The 18,480-nt window shown below is 43.2% G+C and overlaps 2 protein-coding genes across 3 annotated transcripts; one reads left to right on the forward strand and one right to left on the reverse strand.

Annotated features, from left to right (window-relative positions):
• The first annotated feature begins 1,618 nt into the window (after positions 1 to 1,618).
• On the forward strand, positions 1,619 to 9,990 carry ldah (lipid droplet associated hydrolase). 2 transcript variants are annotated; one of them, XM_086275379.1, is made up of 7 exons: positions 1,619 to 1,798; positions 2,072 to 2,251; positions 2,909 to 3,043; positions 3,117 to 3,286; positions 4,037 to 4,277; positions 4,627 to 4,709; positions 5,096 to 9,990. In XM_086275379.1, the coding sequence occupies exons 2-7, from the start codon at positions 2,134 to 2,136 to the stop codon at positions 5,333 to 5,335; spliced, it is 987 nt and encodes a 328-aa protein (XP_086131505.1). In that variant the 5' UTR covers positions 1,619 to 1,798; positions 2,072 to 2,133; the 3' UTR covers positions 5,336 to 9,990. The 2 variants fall into 2 exon arrangements, with proteins under 2 accessions (XP_086131505.1, XP_086131504.1); XM_086275378.1 differs by having other exon boundaries at positions 1,621 to 2,251.
• gdf7 (growth differentiation factor 7) lies at positions 6,500 to 7,493 on the reverse strand. The gene has a single exon (XM_086275380.1). The coding sequence runs from the start codon at positions 7,368 to 7,370 to the stop codon at positions 6,513 to 6,515; it is 858 nt and encodes a 285-aa protein (XP_086131506.1). The 5' UTR covers positions 7,371 to 7,493; the 3' UTR covers positions 6,500 to 6,512.
• Positions 9,991 to 18,480: the final 8,490 nt, after the last annotated feature.

Below are 18,480 nucleotides of genomic sequence, written 5' to 3' on the forward strand. Positions count from 1 at the left end.
CTGTACCAGACCTGTGATTGATTATTGGGATATTATGTGTGTAACCAGTGACCGGCCGTGCAGCAAGCAGACCGTGGACTCAGGAAGCAAACATTTAATGCTGAGCCCTCGCAGGAAATCCAAACACCGGGAATTTTAGGAAGACAACGAGACACACAGCCATGACATTATGTATGAGGGATAACGAGGGAGAGGCAGCAGGTTGGAGCACAGCTGAGGATAACTAATAATGACTCAGGAGAAAGTTAAACTGAAGACAGACACAGAACAGCAACCACCAAAATACAACGGGGAGACAGAAGCAACTGAACGAGGAGAATCCAAAATCAAACAATGCAAAAGGTTAAAGTAACTTGAAGATATAAAAATGAAAAACAAGACCCTTAAACCCAAAAACTCAAACCTGGGCCCAGACCAGCAGACCAAAGCAAAGAACAAACCCTTCACATCTGTCTGGGCCGTGCTGGGCTCTGAGGGTGTAAGAATGAGCTCAGGATGAAACTAAAATAACCGGGATAAAACTGAAAGCACTTCGTGTGTGACGACAGCCACACGAGCTCAGTGTGTGGATCACTATTATTATCACATTCACACCAACGTGTTGCCAACACAGATGTCTGCTGAGGGCCTCTGTGAAAGTGACTGGCTTTAATATTAAACACTTCACACAAATGAATGTACATCATTTTGTGATGTTAAATCAGCTGATAAAAACTAAGGACTGATTATTTTTTTGTTTATTTCGTTTTTGCTGACAACATGTTTAATAAAAAGAGGGCGCAGGTTTAATAAGTTAGAGTTTCAGTCTGGATGCAACTGAAACAATCCCCCCAAATTTGTGTAATTTTATTTACAATCATTCACAAAGTTTTTCTTTATATTAAAATGTGCAAAAATGAGATAAATTGCAAAAATGAATGGCAGAGAGGAAAATTGCAAAGTTGCATTTTTCTTATTATTATCATAAAAAAAGGACGAATTCACTTCAGCACATGCATGTTGTATTTATTTGAAATTAATGCCAGTCATTTCTATCATTTATGCAATTTAATGTGAATTTAAAGATGAGATATTTATCTTCATGTTCATCTGAAAGTCTGGGATGAATATAAATATGTTACAGAAGCCAAGACGATAAATATGACTTATAAAAACTGAAATACACAGTATGACAAACAAAAAGGTAAATCTCGTTACATAATAAACTGAGGAAAATAAAAATAACGGATAAAATCTTTTTTAAAGACTAACAATGAACAAAATAAAATAATAATTCTATTTTGACGATTGTGGCTCAAGAGTTGGGAGTTCGCCTTGTAATCGGAAGGTTGCTGGTTCGAGCCCCGGCTTAGACAGTCTCGGTCGTTGTGTCCTTGGGCAAGACACTTCACCCGTTGCCTACTGGTGGTGGTCAGAGGGCCCGGTGGTGCCAGTGTCCGGCAGCCTCGCCTCTGTCAGTGCGCCCCAGGGTGGCTGTGGCAACAATGTAGCTTGCCATCACCAGTGTGTGAATGTGTGTGTGAATGGGTGGATGACTGGATAAGTAAAGCGCTATATAAATACAGGCCATTTACCATTTTAATTGTCATTTGGTACGTTCAAGTTAACAGCGGGTGTAGTTACACTCCGGGCCCGTGGGGGCGGTAATGAGCTGGAAACTGAACCGGCCAATAAAAAGAAGAAGCTGCGTTGCAACTGGCCAATCAGCGTGCAGCAGTGCGAAGCAGGAAGCGGTTGAAAGCGAGCAGCACCTGCATGGAGAGGATATCGTAGTACTTATTCGTAATTGTTCTGACAGGTAAACAGTTTTATTTACAGCGTGTCATAGTATCAGCTTCCGGTGTGACGTCAGCCTGTGAACGGTTTAGTTTGCAGTCTGTTAGCGGTTAACGGTGGTTGGTTAGTTAGATAGATAGTTAGTTAGTGGTTAGTTAGTTATTGGGTTTTCAGGTCAGTTAAAGCTTATTTTCAGATCTCAGATCAGCTGTTAGTGAGACACGTGACCAGCTGAAACCTGCAGCGTGAACACCTGCAGCTGTGAATGTGAAGCTCAGTCTGAACCTTTGATCAGACTGGAACCTTTGGACCTGCTGATACACCTGTGATACACCTGCGTGTCTCTCCTCGGGGCTGATGATGGACCCACCACACACAGACTTCTTCTACTGCTGCGGAGCCGCCACGGAGCTGCTCAGGTTTGGATCCTGCCCCCTAACCTCTGCACACAAGGTGCTCTTCCTCATCATCCCAGGTGAGCCCCGCCCACATCCACAGCTCAGCAGCACCTGTTGTGTTTCATACTTCCGGAGGAAGCTGTGCTCAGGAGTTCAAACATCAGGACATACCCTGTACTGAAGGAATACTGCAGTACAGCACAGTAATACTGTCGTACAGATGCAGTATTGCTGTAGTACAGCTGCAGTATTACTGTCGTACAGCTGCAGTATTGCTGTAGTACAGATGCAGTATTACTGTAGTACAAATGCAGTATTACTGTAGTACAAATGCAGTATTACTGTAGTACAGATGCAGTATTACTGTAGTACAGCTGCAGTATTACTGTCGTACAGCTGCAGTATTGCTGTAGTACAGATGCAGTATTACTGTAGTACAGCTGCAGTATTGCTGTAGTACAGCTGCAGTATTACTGTAGTACAAATGCAGTATTACTGTAGTACAAATGCAGTATTACTGTAGTACAGATGCAGTATTACTGTAGTACAGCTGCAGTATTGCTGTAGTACAGCTGCAGTATTACTGTAGTACAAATGCAGTATTACTGTAGTACAGCTGCAGTATTACTGTAGTACAGGGCAGTCCTCTGATTTGGACTGTGACGTGCTCTGGATCAGGTTTGCGGTTACCATGGTTACCACAGGCCTCGCTGACCTCGTGCTGTCTGTCACAGGTAACCCAGGTGTGGTGGGCTTCTACAGGACCTTCATGCAGACGCTCCACAGCAGGTGTGGCTACCAGCACCCGGTGTGGGCCGTAAGCCACGCCGGCCACTGCGCTCCTCCGGCCTCCATGGACATGATCGAAGGTACGCACGGCTCTGCTCACAGGAGAGAGGAGCAGCTTGTTCGGGTGTTCTGACATTTCTATTCCGATTGCAGACGGCGCCTCAGCGGCGGAGGACGACGTGTTTGGTCTGGACGGGCAGGTCGAACATAAGCTGGCTTTCCTCAGGAATCACGTTCCCAGAGAAACCAGCCTGGTCCTGATTGGTCACTCCATCGGCTGCTACATCATTCTGGAGATGATGAAGAGAAATCCTGAGAGGAAGGTGAGTCATCGCAGTTCTCCGGTCTGAGGAGAAACCACAAATCGGCCTCGATCCACAAAAACACACAGCCTACAGCACGCACCAACACGCCTCCACCCAAACAGTGAAGCATGCAGGGACAGTGGACGGTGGACGTAGGGAAGGCTCCGGAGCTCAGACATGACCGTGCGCAGCGTGGTCGTCTCAGCCTGATCACATGATCAGCAGGACGGAGGCTCTGTGTGAGAACGAAACTAAAAACAAGCCAAATGAGTTTTTACTTATTGGGATCGTTTAATCCCGGAATACGACGGCCGCTCTGAGGTTTCTGTCGTTCAGAAACGGAGACTCTTTATGTTTTTATTGTCGCTTATTTCATCCTTAGCCTGCTGCTGTCGTTCACAGCGGGAGTGCCACATGTTTGATTTGGCACGCCCTTCTTTTCTCTCCTCCTAGGATCAAACGGTTTGTTAGCCTTTGTTAGGTGAATGCGTACCTGCTACACCGCGGAGCGCTCTGTGGGGGTTTGTTGGAATCACAAACTCTGTCTTTGGAGCGCATGACCAGCTCGGATGGCGCCCGGCGAGATCCTGGCTGAGGGCACTGAGCCCTCCCTTCACTTCCCTCCCATCACTTTTTCAGGAAACGGATTAAATGACATGAAAATCCCCCTGCCTCTAATCCGGGAGTTTCCGCAGTTTGCAGCTTCCTGTCTCGGAGCTTTCTGTTGTCTGTCTGAAACCTTCTGTCTCCTCTCTGTTTTTAATGCAGGTCCTGAAGGCGCTGCTGCTGTTTCCCACCATCGAGCGCATGGCTCAGAGCCCTCAGGGGAAGGTCATGACCCCCGTGCTGTGTCACATGCGTTACGTGGTCTACCTGCCCCTCTTCCTGCTCTCGCTGCTGCCCGACAGGCTCAAAGTCGGCCTCATCAGACTGATGCTGGGGGGAATCCGCTCTCTGGACCTCACTGTGGTGCAGCCCACCCTGGGTCTGCTCAGTGGAGACTCTGCAGGTCGGCCATGCTTCGTTCTTCTGTGAGATATGCAGCGAGGGCAGATGCTTTTCAGACTGCAGACATTTGTCTTTGATAAGAAGCTTTTATGTGATAACACAGAGACAGAATTATGGAGAGAAACCCTGTCAGCACCAGAGGTGCCTGCAGAAAGGTGGAGGGGGGGGGTTACATTTACAACATGCAGTGGCTGTATATTAATATACTGGGAGTGAAAGAGCTCAGTGCATGATGGGAATTCCCCCAGCAGGCTGGCAGCGGTTCAGATTTAACAGCCGAGGTTTGAAATGTTGAGTTTGCAGCGAGAGCCGGACCAGCTTTAACCTCTGTGGTTTGTTTCCACGTGCAGCCAATGCCATGTACCTGGGCGGGCAGGAAATGAGGAAAGTTCTAAAAAGAGATGACACGACTATCGGGAAACATCTCGACAAGGTAAGAAAAGCCCCGCCTACAAGAGGAGCGAATGAAAATGTAAGCCAGATACCCGTGCAGGTGATGTCGCCTTTTTATTAAAGACAGCACTTCTGATTGCTCACGCTTCACTTACTGCTCTGTTCTGTACACTTTGGACACTTTACCGACCTCATGACCTGACGCCGCTCCCAGCGCTTCTGTCAGATGTTATGGCAGAGCTCGGCGTCGGCAGTCTGACTCTGAGGGTCAAAGGTCAAACCTGTTGTTCCCCTGGTTGCGCTGAGCCGATCGGCCCTCTGCTGGCTGCAGGCTGGCGATCAGCTCATGGAGCGCTGCTTTGATCACACCCTCTAAAACCACGTTTCCCCTTTTCTCTCTGTCTGTCTGTCTATCTGTGCTTTCAGCTGATATTTTATTACGGAGCGACCGACCACTGGTGCCCGGTGCACTATTATCACGACATCAAGCGGGACTTTCCGCTCGGCGACTTCAAGCTGTGTGAAAACGGCTTCCGTCACGCCTTCGTGCTGGACGCCGGACGAGAAGTCGCCGAAATGGTGTTTGAATGGATCCGTGAAGATTTACGGAGCCGAGTTCCCGGTGACCAAAACACTTCATTCAGTGCCTCAGCTGGACGTTTGTAACGAGACCACAGAGCCGAACCAGAGGTTCACGTTGTCTTTGTGTAATAAGATGTGCAGGCGTGGAAGCTGTACAAGTTTGTGCTCAGTGAAAACACTAAACACAGCATCAGCCTTCAGGGGCCACATGCTTCCAACTCTTATATCCTGGCTAATCACATAAAAATGTACAACAATGGCATGAGGGCGCTCATCATAGAGACCAAACATTTATTAAAGTTTAGAAAATTTACAGTGAAATTTCAAAGAAGTCCAGATGAAGCCGCAGATGTGAGGAACAGTATTTTTAATGCATGTGAAATAACTGCTGTAATATTAACTGTTGTTTATAATTGTGGGAATAAATGAAAACTTAATTTATTAAACACACAGATTACAACAGGCCGTGTTACTGCTTCAGGTTAGGTCTGAAGATAAAGTTAATCCCACTTCAGGCTCCTGTAAGTGTGTCGCAGCATGAAGCAGTGAAAGCCTCGCTCTGTGTTCTCGGAGCAGATTTTATTTCTCTTTTCAATCTTTCCGATTTCCTCGCTGGTCGACCTCGACGGGTCCTCGATACCTCCCAGCTTAAAAATCTTGGAAAAGTTCCCGAGCACCAGTATCTACCGGGCCACTTTACAGGTGAGCACATGAAGGCGTGCGCTCATCACCGTGCAGATAGCTGTGGCTGCACGTCCTTCACGGTGAAGATCACGTGATGTTAATGCAGCTGGAACTGAACACCGGTCGGTATGAATAAAAACACAAACTGAAGCAGTTGCATCAAAACCATTTATTAATTTCTCAGTCAGTAAAAAGTGGCTGTGTGAGGGCAGGTTCATGGTTATAGACTGAATGGCTGGTGCTGAGTTCAGTAAACTAACAATAAACACAAACTAATATTCCAGATGTGGTGTCAGATGTAATGAGGTGACGGGCATCTGTGAGACTAAAGCTTTGCTTCTTGGTTCATGGTGAGAAAAATCTGAATGCAGGAAGTGAGAGTTACAAATATGCAAATGGAGCAGAAATAACTTGATAACACGACTTCAGATGGCGAAGCATCGTCATCTATCAGAGGCGTATTTTCAGCTTGTTCTGCCGTGATTGGCCACAAAGACCAGAGCAAAAACACAAACATTGCAGGTGTTGCTCTAATCTTAGACCAGTACACGAGGTGAGCCCTGTGTTTGTGCGTGTGCTACCGGCACCCACAGCTCTCCACCACCATGTTCTCGTACTGCTTGTAGACCACGCTGCCGGCTGAGTCTATGTAGAGGATGCTGATGGGGCTGAGACTGGAGGGGACGCAGCAGCTGGGTGGGCTGAGATCAGGGTCCATGGAGTTCATCAGGGTCTGGATCACAGCGTGGTTGGTGGGCTCCAGGTGGGCACGCAGCGGGAAGTCGCACACGCCGTCGCAGCGGCGCGCCTCATAGTCCAAAGGGGCGATGATCCAGTCGTCCCAGCCCAGGTCTCTGAAGTTCACGTGCAGCGGTTTCCGGCTGCAGCGGCTCCTCCTGCCTCCTCTCGCTGCCCCACCGAAGGATCGTTTGGACAGAGCTCTCTGTCGATGCCGGCGGTTCTTCTTTACGTGTTTTGGAATAAGTTTCGGAGGCTTCGGGAGGCTAAATCCTCCGCCCTCGCTCTTCATCCTGTGCGTCACCTCTCCGAAAAGACTGTCGGCAGTGTTGGTATGCCAGAAAGCCACCAGCAAAGCTTTCTCCTGGGTTGGGCAAGGGGTGCGACCCAGCCCCAGGACCAGCGGGTCAGCCACCTTGTTGGTCAGTTCAGAGAAGGCCAGGAGATGGAAGCAGGCCTGCTGTGGCTCCAAAGGATTCCTCAGATGGGCCTTCATGCCAGACCACACGTCAAACACCTCCCACCTGGGAAGACCACCACCCAAAACCTCGACAGTTCTGGAGTCCAGCAACTGTCTCTCCGAAGAGCAGGAGTACAGGCGGATGTCGTAAAGGTTTCCTCCGCTTGTTAGGGTGGGTCGAAGGTCTGCCAGAGGCTTCCTGAGGATTCTCAGCTCGGCCTCCACCAGCTCTTCCATCCTGGCCAGGCTGGATAAGTCGAAGACGTAACGCTGGCCGCTCTCCCATGATGGAGGATCTGTGGATAGGAGGAAAGTAAAGGTAGAGCACGCAGCATGTAACTTTATGTGCAGGTCTGAAACCTGACCCAACACTGGTCTTTGGTCACATGTGGGACTCAAGCCTCAGTCTTCAATACAGCTCTTTGGCTCTTCATAGGATGTCACCTCTAAGTCTTTATGGCATTCATCAAAGTCAGTGATAAACATCATAAAGGGAACTGGGTGATGTTAAACAGGAATGATATTTACAAATGTCATTCCTGTTGTTAAACCCGTTTAACAAAAACAGGAAGTTGAGAAAGAAATGCACTAAAATGCTGCTGAAATGATAAAGCTGATGTGTTGGTGTAGGTGGATTCATTCATGGATTTCAAATCTATTAAAAGTTTTTCAGGCTGACTTAGGGGAGGATTTAGATAATTTGAGATAAATTATCAAATTTTCAGGAGCGGAACCACGCCTCCAAACACGCCCCTTCTGGCCCTTATCTATATGTGACCGACACCCCCACCCCCCGTTCTACAAGCTGTTCGTTCTTGCTTTTGTGTAGAATCAGAAAGCAAAGCAGAGCTTTCCCCAAACCACAGCTCAGTTCATGTCTAAGCCGTTCACCTTTGTCTACTGAAACGCTGTCAAACCGAAAATGAGGACGAGAGCCCAGCGAGTGAATGGCAATGAAAACTGTAAACTTGGAGATGAGACCTTCTGATGGTCACAACATAGCAAAAACCCGCATAAATAATCACTTCTACTAACTTTAAATTCTTTACTAACTTTAAAAATCAGTGATACATTTAGTAATCTGTGTCAACAATGGAAATATGGTTGTTTAAAACAGAATAACACCAAATATAGATGTAATAAAACTAGAACATTCAGTTTTTTAGGCAGGATTTTGAGGGAAAGTGAATTAAATTGGTGTCAAACCTTGTCCTTGGTCCACAAAACTTGTAACTGTGTTAGCAGCTCCTGCTCCGTCTGAAACATCAAAGTCTCTGCTTTGAGGTTTGGACAATGTTTGGTATAAAAACACCATGTAGTCGTGGAGGACCACCGAGCCGTTAACTGACCGATCTCTCCTCATCATGCTCGTGTTCGCGCCCCACTGCGAACTGGACTGCAACGCTCCGGTCCACTCTATCCCGACCCAGAAAGCAAAGCAGAGCTGAAACAACACGGGTCGGTCCATCTGAGGTGCTGTCCTCAAGTTAAATGAAGAGCTTCAGGTGGGGGTGAGACTGAGAAAAATCCCCTCTGACTTTCATTCAGAGGATCATCTTCATGTAGATCGTCTGTGTACCTGCATGCAGGTGTACAGGTAGACAGTGCCCCCTGCCAGCTTTGTAGATTAATAGACATGTGTCACATTAAAGGAAAAATGACTACAAGGTGTTTTCAAAAGAAGTTCCATTTTATGCCTCAAAACCAGCTTCAGTGCTCCCGGCATTGATTGTCTAACACTCAGCTGGATCTAAGCATTTCAGAAGAAAAACCCTCCTTTGGTTTAACATGTAACTCGAACCTACAGCCATGCAGAGCCACCAACGCCTTCACTGTGAGCATCAGACTTTTTCCTAATTTATAAAGAATGCATTCTGAATGTTTGAATCCTAGGTTTTGTTGATCAACACAGACTCACTTTGGAATGTAGTTTTATACATTGTATCTTATTAACCCTGCCTTTTCAATACACTGCACTCGTCATATGTACAGTAATTACAAATATTTCACAATTTAAAATTATTTTAAATCGTTATTATTTTATTATTATTATTTCTAACTTTCATGATACAACACAAAACATGAATACATTACAAAATATATCTTTACATGAATGTACTGCTCAAAAAAAAATAAAAAAATAAAAACGTTGTATCAAGTCAGTAAAGCTCCTGGATCAAAATCAGAATACTTTATTAATCCCTGAAAAAATGATGTGGTTACAATTGCTCCAGGATGATAAGGACAATAACAGACAGAACTAAATTAAATGTCTTGATGCATTCTCAGTCATCCAGGTAACTAAATCCCCAAAAGTTGATTCTGTTCATCTGGACGTAGCGTTTTCAGTGGGAGAAACGTTTCGTCACTTATCCAGGTGACTTCTTCAGTCTCAGCTGACTGCAGGTTTCCCCAATCTTATAAACAGTATATTTGCATAATGACTGAGGGCTGGTTTCAGTCGCCATCAGTGATGTGAGTGTTGGGAGTGGCGCATGGGAAGTTGTCAGGTATTATGATTTCTTTGCAAAATTAACACAAGATGCGACTCAAATCCTGCGTTGAGTAAAGTTTTTTTTCTTTTGTAATTCCAGATTTGGTTAGTTCAAAGATAAGAATTTGTATAATTTTTGTGATGAACAATAATAATTTTGAAAATTGAATTGATTGCAATAAGCACTGTTTTCATAAAACAGCTGCAGCTTTCATTGCAGCACATGTGGTACGTTAACCTTTGTACGGTTTTCATCAGTTCATTTTGCAGTTAATCTGAGGGCAGCTCCTGTAATCACAAAGAGAACAGAACCATCAAACTCAGATATAAATTTTATCCCTCAAAATTGAAATAAAGCTGATTCTTCTGTCCTCACACACTCAGGATCTGAAGTTGTTCTCTTACATTTTTTTCAGTATCATAGTACACTACAGTACTTTAATCCGTACTTCCTGATTAATGAGTTACTGAAGTACAAGCTTTTAAATAAATGTTACTGTCTTTACAGATGTGGCAAGAGACTGAAAACATACTGTTGTTTGCACATCTTTAATATTCAGCTCTGCACAGGAGCTGCAGCAGGATGCGGCCTGTTGTTTTTACAGTATAATACTTGTAATAAAAGTACAGTAACAGTAATTAGTGACTGAGCAGCCCGGCGCGTTTCTCTTGATTTATTTAGTAAATTCATTCACCTGCACAGATTAGCTAAACGAACCCTGACAGCCGAGTTCTCATCTTAGCTAGCTAGGTCTCAGGACCGAGCTAAGGACGGTAGTTACTAGAGATGGCACGATACCACTTTTTTATGTCCGATACCGATTCCGATATCATAAATTTGGATATCTGCCGATACCGATATGAATCCGATATAGTGTGTTTTAATCAACAAAACTGTTTTTTTAAATATCTTGCTGCATTTTGTATAAGTTCATACTCAAGTTTAAAACAACAACTACACTAAAGCTATTCTGTTATACCTGTATGCAAAAAAAATATTTCATAGTTCAGCAATACTGATCAATCTAATAAACTTAAACCTACACCATCCTCCCTATTCTGGTATTTTAAAGAGTACTTAGCATAAATATTAAGCAACCTAACTAATAGGGTTCCAACTCCCAGCAACAACAAAAATAAATAAATAAAAAATAGGGAACCACCCCTCACGCTCCACCTCATGATGCTTAATCGACGTAATCAACCTTAATTTGATGCAGTGTGAAAAAAAATGCACAGAAATCAATTATTTTTCAAGAAATATTAAATAGATTCAACATCTTTCTTCAACAAAATTGCAGACTGCACAGATGGTACCTTCCCAAAGGAAAAAGTACTATAGCTTACTAGGGTATATATATTAGACTTAATAGTTACTATATACAGTAATGGACTTCTATTCATTTTACATCAAATTAAAACTTTGGGTGTCAGATAATTATTTATTAAAAGCTCGACATTTTAAATGAGAATAAGAAAGAAAAATATGTCTTTGTGCCCCCTTTTCCCTGTTCATGCCCTATCGGCCCCCCTGGCTAAACTTTGCTAGATCCGCCCCTGCACAGTTACCAGCCGTCAGCTACGTAGAAAAAGATCCTCGAGTAGAAAGTAATATTAAATACATTCTAACAACAGCTGATCAAGCTTAAACGTGGTTTCCTCTTTCTGGTGCAAAGTGGGCCAAAAGCAAACCAGAGAGACGGACTCGCTACAGAAAAGCCGATCAGCTGATCATTAAGCAGTTTCATGATTGAAGTAGCAGCAAGAAGAGGCAGTCGCTCCATATATCGTTTGTTAAGCTTAATGCAGGAATGCTTTACAAACATTCAGAGATGGACTTACTCACTTGCTTTACTTCTCTCGGGAATAACTTTGTCGGAGATGAAATGCCGGGTTGCTAGCGAAGCTCCAAATGCTATCCAGACCATCGACAGGTCCCGCATGCCACAGCCGCTCTATCACGTGATGCATACTGCTCCGACATGCTAACGTTCTGAGGTGAGTTACAAGTTTTGTGAGGTGCTTTCGTGATATTTAATGGATCGGATTACATTTTTTATTTTTCTCCGATATCCGATCCAGTAATTTAGGTCAGTATCGGACCGATACCGATACGTAATATCGGATCGGTCCATCTCTAGTAGTTACTAGTGATGTGACGTTCTTCTGTATCGAGGCTTCGAAGCTTGTGTCGAGTAATGGAGGGGGCGTTTCCGCGATGCGCGTATCGAGACTTGCTTCATTTATGGGAGGAGCTGAAAATGATGACGTCCGAAGCCTCGCTGCCCGGCTGTACCACGTGACTGGTTCACGAAGTGGTTCGAACTTTGCCGCGAGCTATGACAGCGATACAAACCCCTCAGACTTCAGTCAAAATGTGGGTGTTTGATGGAGAGTTGCGGTTAGTGAGAGTTTGGAGACAGTTTGGAGGTTTATGAGAGTGAGGAGAGAAAGTTAGGAGAGAATGGAGCCAGCTAAGAAGAGGATGTCCTCCCCTGTGTGGGAACATTTTGATTTTATTCCTCCCAACAAGCTATGTAAATTTCTACAGAAGATGTATTTTCATAATACTGATGGTGCAATACAATTTATGTTAAGCAGCTTTACTTTTGTACAAGGTGAAGTGTTTGCTATGTGCCAGGGAGCTGGGATATAACAGCAACACCTCATCCATGCTTAGGTGAGCCATCAAATGCCATGATAATATAGCATGCAGTAATGTTACTAAATGATATAACAATATTATACAGCTGTAATAAGTTACGTGTGTGATATTTATATTTGTGCTTTGTCTTTATTGTCTTTCCTCAGGAGAACAATCTCCAATAGATGAAGACCTGGTTAGCATGGTGATTGAGGACTCCCAGCCATTTAGCATTGTGGAGGACAAAGGATGTAAAAGATTTGTTAAATTATTAAATCCTAGCTATGTTCTCCCCACTAAAAAGGTCATAAAATTTTTTAGTTTTTACAGAATAAAATGTGAACAGGCAGGACTGAGGCCTCAGTGTGTAGCTGTCCATACCTCAACGTTACAAAAGCACAACCACTGTCCACACCCCAACCACACCTCACCTCACAGTAAATGATCATTTCCATTTTAAGCATTTCCAAATAATCATTTTCCATACTGCCAGTATAAATATACACAGTATACTGCATCATTACAATATAAATGTTTTACACACTCCTTTTGTTGTTGACATTTACAGGCTGTGTGCAAAAGGCCACACTTCAAATTCTTGCCAACTAATATTTTTACGTCCAGTAGGTGTCCTACTAGAGCAAATGAAGCTTCAAGACGCTTTGTGCTGGGGTGAACCAATTGGATGAAAAGCTTCAGTGCTTCATCTGCCCATCACTAGTAGTTACGAATTAGCTTACAAACACGTTTAACTTACCGAAAAAGTGCAGCAGGGCCTCGGGTCCTTCAGTCGGGTAGTCCAGTTTACTGAAGAACACCTCAGGCTGTCAGGTTAAAACACTCTGTCGTGTTTTCGTAGCGTAAACGCTGGCCCTCCTCTCAGAGCCTACGCTCTATCTGCTATTCCCGAACAGAGATACGCAAGTTTCTCCGTGACTGCAGCTGCCGGTTAAAGGTCTTATGATGACGTTTCACCCCAATTTAACATCACCGCGGTAGGAGTTAGAATCAAACTTATGGAAGAGGAGACCCCTTGAACATAAATCAGCGTAATGAGAACTATTGAAAACAAAAGAAAGAATCTTTGGAAAAAAATTATCTAAGGAGAATAAATTTTACTTTTTTTTTTTTTTAGTTTAGTCTGACCCCGGTCCCATCCGCTACCATGGAGGAGGCGGGGTTTATGACCTATACTGCAGCCAGACACCAGGGGGCGATAGAGACGTTTTGGCTTCATTTTTGGGGAGCTGTCATGTCGTCATGTGAGTGAAGTTGGCCCCCCCACCTTCTTCAAATCCAACAAAAGTGGTATCAAACGTTTGTGCTACGTTTGTGCTGGTTTGTGCTGCAAAAATTTTCGTTTGTGCTACTATCATTTTAAAGATATTAATAAAAATTTCTAGAGGTCATCAGAGGTCAACCAGCACCCCCACATTAATTAAATCAAACAAAAGGGGTGTCAATCAACTGTGCTACGTTCAGTGTTGGCAAGGCTGGACTGGGACAAAAAATCGGCCCGGGCATTTTGACTAGAGACCGGCCCACCAGGATAAAGATTGAAAATGTGACGTCATTCAGGGGTAAAACCGCAAAGGATTCTGGGAACTTGTGGCAAGAGGTACTAGCGCACGCAGGCTTTCAATTGAACTCAGTTACACAGCGATAAAAAGAAACCCAAAAAATGTCAAGAAGCTGTTGTATTATTAACTGCAATAGCCGGTTGCATGACAGCCACGGGAAGCCGACGGGTAAAGAGATCTTTTTTTTTTTATCGGATTACGTCGTTGAAGAGAAATTTTTTAAGCCATGTTTCCGAAGTAAGACCAGTGACCTGAAGTTTCTAAAAACTTCATGAGTGTATGCACTCACTCCAAGAACCGTATAATTATAAATCTGAGCGTGGTGAAAGTTGGGCAGCACGCTAACGTCTTTTGTCCACTCTGTGTGCTCGTAAGGGTCTGACCCTTTCACTCCTTTGATTTTTTCCTCGTATCTTTTCTTTGTCTTTTCATCGAGTCTGTCTTTGTACGGACCGGCATTGTTCTCCTTCGTTTTGTACATACCTTTTTGGGGGGCAAAGAAAAAACAAGAAGGTATTGGAACCGGAGAATGAACGTTTTGCGGTGCTGCAAATGCTTGCATTTGATGCGGTACTTTGATTGTTTTGCCACGAGTTCCCGGCATGCAATGCGCGAAAATCACGTGATTGCTAAACAAGGGGGCGGGTGCATCCGGCCTCCTCGGCTGTAATTGGTCCAGCCCAGAGTCGATCATGACCAACTGGCCAATCCAACACCTTTCATTATATATACCCTTCCTAAAAAAAAAAAAAATCCATCGGCCCATAAAAACAAAAAATCACCAACGGCCCACCGGGCAAATGCCCGGTATGCCCGATGGCCAGTCCAGCTATGAGTGTTGGGGAGTAACGGAATACATGTACCGCCGTTACGTATTTAAAATACAAAATATGAGTAACTGTATTCCGTTACAGTTACCGTTTAAACAGGTGGTATTCAGAGTACAGTTGCTTTGTTGAAATAAATGGATTACACTGCGGTACTTTCCTGTTTCATTTTGTCGCAGGTCAGGACTGTTTGGGTTTTGTTTGACAGCTACGTGCTGTTGTTCCAGGCAGCAGCGTTACGGTTGCCATGGTTACAGGGCGACGCTCTCTCTCTCTCTGCGACTGTGTGTTTCCTAGGTGAGAGAGCGCCTTTTCGTTGTTGTTGTTGTGCTAAGCTAACAGGCAGAATGCTACAAGCATAGCGGTTCGAATCCACTTAACGGCTACCCTGAGGTACCCCTGAGCAAGGTACCGTCCCTACACACTGCTCCCCGGGCGCCTGCTTAGTGGGCTACCCACTGCTTCACTGAGTGAATGGGTCAAATGCAGAGAAAAAACAAGTAATTTCCCCATGGGGATCAATAAAGTATCCATTATTATTATTATTATTATTAAAGAATGTAGCATCATGGGCAGTGTAGTCCGTGTTGCAGGGAGAATGGACTGCCATACACGTTATGGGTCTGTGAGCGCGAGGAGGGAGAAAAAGGGGAGTGGAAAGGTACGAGTTGTCATCGAGGAAAAACAGGAGCTGGAAGCATGTAAATATAATAATAACCACTTCAGCCAAGAAGAGTGCCTGATGAGCCCAGTTGTAAGTAAGCTATTAAGACTCGACTGTACACCGTGTTCGTGTTTTCCTCCGAAAACAATAAGTTCCGTTGGAGCAGTCTTTCAACGCCTCTCTCTGTCTCTCGCAAGAAAAGTTGACCCACACAACAAAGTAGAGCTAGTTTTCGGCTACAAGCCGACAGGGACCCCGCCGTATTAGTCAGAGGTCCCTTTACTACAGCTCGGAGTCGCGGACCTTCAGTAATAGTAATAAATCACACAGCAATAGTACATTCACGTTGTTGTAAAAAGCATGATAATATATTAAGTAATCCAAAGTATTCAGAATACGTTACTGTCATTGAGTAACGTAACGGAATACGTTACAGAATACATTTTGGGGCATGTATTCTGTATTCTGTAATGGAATACATTTTAAAAGTAACCTTCCCAACACTGGCTATGTTTGTGCTGGTTTGTGCTGCTAAAATTTTTGCTTGTGCTGCTTCTGTTTTAAAGATATTAATGAAAATGTAAAGGTCAAAAGAAGTCACTTGGATGAGTGACGAAACGTTTCTCCAACTGAAAATGTCCAGATGAACAGAATCAACCTTTTGGGATTTACTTACCTGGATGATTAAGCACGCATCAAGACGTTATTTTATTAAAATTTTTAAAATGTTAGCAGCGCAAACAAAAACGTTTGCAGCACAAACCAGCACAAACGCTTGACATCAATTTTGTTTGATTCCATTAATATGGGGTGGCTGGTTGACCTCTGTTGACCTCTAGAAATCTTTGTTAATATCTTTAAAATGATAGCGGCACAAACAAAAATTTTTGCAGCACAAACCAGCACAAACGTAGCACAAACGTAGCACAAACGTAGCACAAACGTTTGACATCAATTTTGTTTGATTTGGGTAATGTGAGGGGGCTGGTTGACCTTTTGACCTTTACCTTTTCATTAATATCTTTGAAACAGAGGCAGCATAAAGGAAAATTTTAGCAGCACAAACCAGCACAAACCTAGCACAGTTGATTGACACCCATTTTGTTTGATTTAATTAATGTGGGGGGGCTGGTTGACTTCTGATGACCTCTAGAAAATTTTATTAATATCTTTAAAATGATAGTAGCACAAACGAAAATTTTTGCAGCACAAACCAGCACAAACGTAGCACAAACGTTTGATACCACTTTTGTTGGATTTGAAGACAGTCAGCTGTGATATATGGGGCGCCGTTTGTAAAGTGAAACATGCTTTTTCGAGTAATTTTTTACAACATTTAGTAAAATATTTGTAACTTTTCATCAAATGTTAAATATTAAATCTAAATGTTAAATATTATATTTAAATCTAAATGTTAAATGTTAAATCTAAATGTTAAATGTTAAATCTAAATGTTTAGGCTAATATGCAAATTTATTGTACGGATCAACGGAAATTCCAAAATAAAAGCTTCCCGAAAACCTCTGGTGCAAAATTGTGTCTGTTCTCCTCCTCACTTCTCCCCGCCATGTGCTGCTTCACTTCTTGCCTACGAGCATGTCCAGCGATTTTGCTGGACATGTGCTGCAGTGATTGTAAAGTGGAGACTGCAGCTACTAAGAGTGCAGTACTGCTGAACCTTTGGAGGGCCGACAAAACGGATCTTCCGATGTTTTCAGCTAAATCGCCGGACGTGCTTTCTCATGGTCGGGTTATGGCTGAATTCCAGTGGAATGACGGTCCCGCCATAATAGACGTTCCAGCCATGTGTTCCAGCCCTAAACCTAACCTTAGCCCTTACTATAACCTTATTCCCAACCTTTACTAGCAGTTAAATGACGTAAAATAGTGTTTTCCAAAGCAATTTTTAGAAAATGAAAGAACATCTGTAGATTGAATCCAAACGGTTCTCATGTGCTCTCCTTTTTCCGATGCCGTCATTTAGGAACGTGTTGGGTACCCGAAAGCATAAAATGTTGACAATTTGTCACCTAGCGAAAATTATTACGCTTTGGGAGTGAGAACGTGTCTGACCACTACCGGCACACTTTTGCACCGGAGGTTTTCGGAAAGCTTTTATTTTGGTATTTCCGCTGATCCGTGCAATAAATTTGCATGTTAGCCTAAACATTTAGATTTAACATTTAGATTTAACATTTAACATTTGGATTTAACGTTTAGATTTAGATTTAAATATAATATTTAGATTTAACATTTAACAAAAAACAAGAATCAAAAACCTGCCATTATTATAAGATTTTTTAATAGGAAGCAGAAGAAAGAGCTTCTGAAGCAAGGAAGAAAGTTGAAAGGAACGAATGTGTACGTTAATGAATACCTAATCAAGAAAAACGCAGATATTGCAAGACAAGCAAGATTATTAAGAAAACAGAAGAAAATACAGTCAACCTGGACATCAGATTGTAAGGTGTTCATTAAGTTAAATGGAACACCGGAGCAGGCAAAGGTCTTAGTCATTAAAGAGCTGACAGAATTAGAAAAATACGGCTGATAAAATGTAAGGCAAAGCATTGGGATGGTCGATGGTACTTTCAATGAATTGTCAAATTGGTTGGTACTTGGCTTAGACAAAGTATTGTTAAAGGTGATGGTATGTGGATAAGATATATAATAAAGTCAGATGTCTGACAGATTTCAAGTAACAAATCAAATGGATGTTGAAAGTGGGACACTGGGGTATGATAGCAATATAGATCCTGACTGTAATTTTTTTTACCAAAATGTTAAAGGACTGTAATTATTATACAATGGAACTATTTAATAGGAACCTAGAGTGGGGTAAGAATATAACCATGGTTCATTTCAATAGTAGAAGTCTATATGCAAACTTTCAATTTATTAAAGAATATATAGCACAGTTTAATCAACCATTTGGTGTAATAGCAATATCAGAGACTTGGATAAACACTGGAAAAGAAGAGGATTTTGAGATAGAGGGATATGAATTCCTCCACTTAGATAGGACTAATAAAAAAGGAGGTGGGGTGGCACTCTATGTTGATAAAAATTTAAGGTTTGAAAAAATGAGAAGAATGACGAGGGTGGTAGATGGAGTGATGGAATGTATAACAGTGGAAA

Source organism: Aulonocara sp. 'chitande type north' Nkhata Bay, linkage group LG19 (assembly GCF_057382095.1).
Source record: "Aulonocara sp. 'chitande type north' Nkhata Bay isolate Kocher_YH1m ecotype deep benthic linkage group LG19, A_spYH_male_GT1.1, whole genome shotgun sequence".
Taxonomy (NCBI): Eukaryota; Metazoa; Chordata; class Actinopteri; order Cichliformes; family Cichlidae; genus Aulonocara; species Aulonocara sp. 'chitande type north' Nkhata Bay.

Excerpts from the sequence above, each read along its gene's own strand:
- ldah (XM_086275379.1), top strand. The coding sequence starts at position 2,134 with ATGATGGACCCACCACACACAGACTTCTTCTACTGCTGCGGAGCCGCC. Across the intron at positions 2,252-2,908 it reads GCTCTTCCTCATCATCCCAG|GTAACCCAGGTGTGGTGGGC; the intron begins GTGAGCCCCGCC and ends TGTCTGTCACAG. Across the intron at positions 3,044-3,116 it reads CTCCATGGACATGATCGAAG|ACGGCGCCTCAGCGGCGGAG; the intron begins GTACGCACGGCT and ends TTCCGATTGCAG.
- gdf7 (XM_086275380.1), bottom strand. The coding sequence starts at position 7,370 with ATGGAAGAGCTGGTGGAGGCCGAGCTGAGAATCCTCAGGAAGCCTCTG.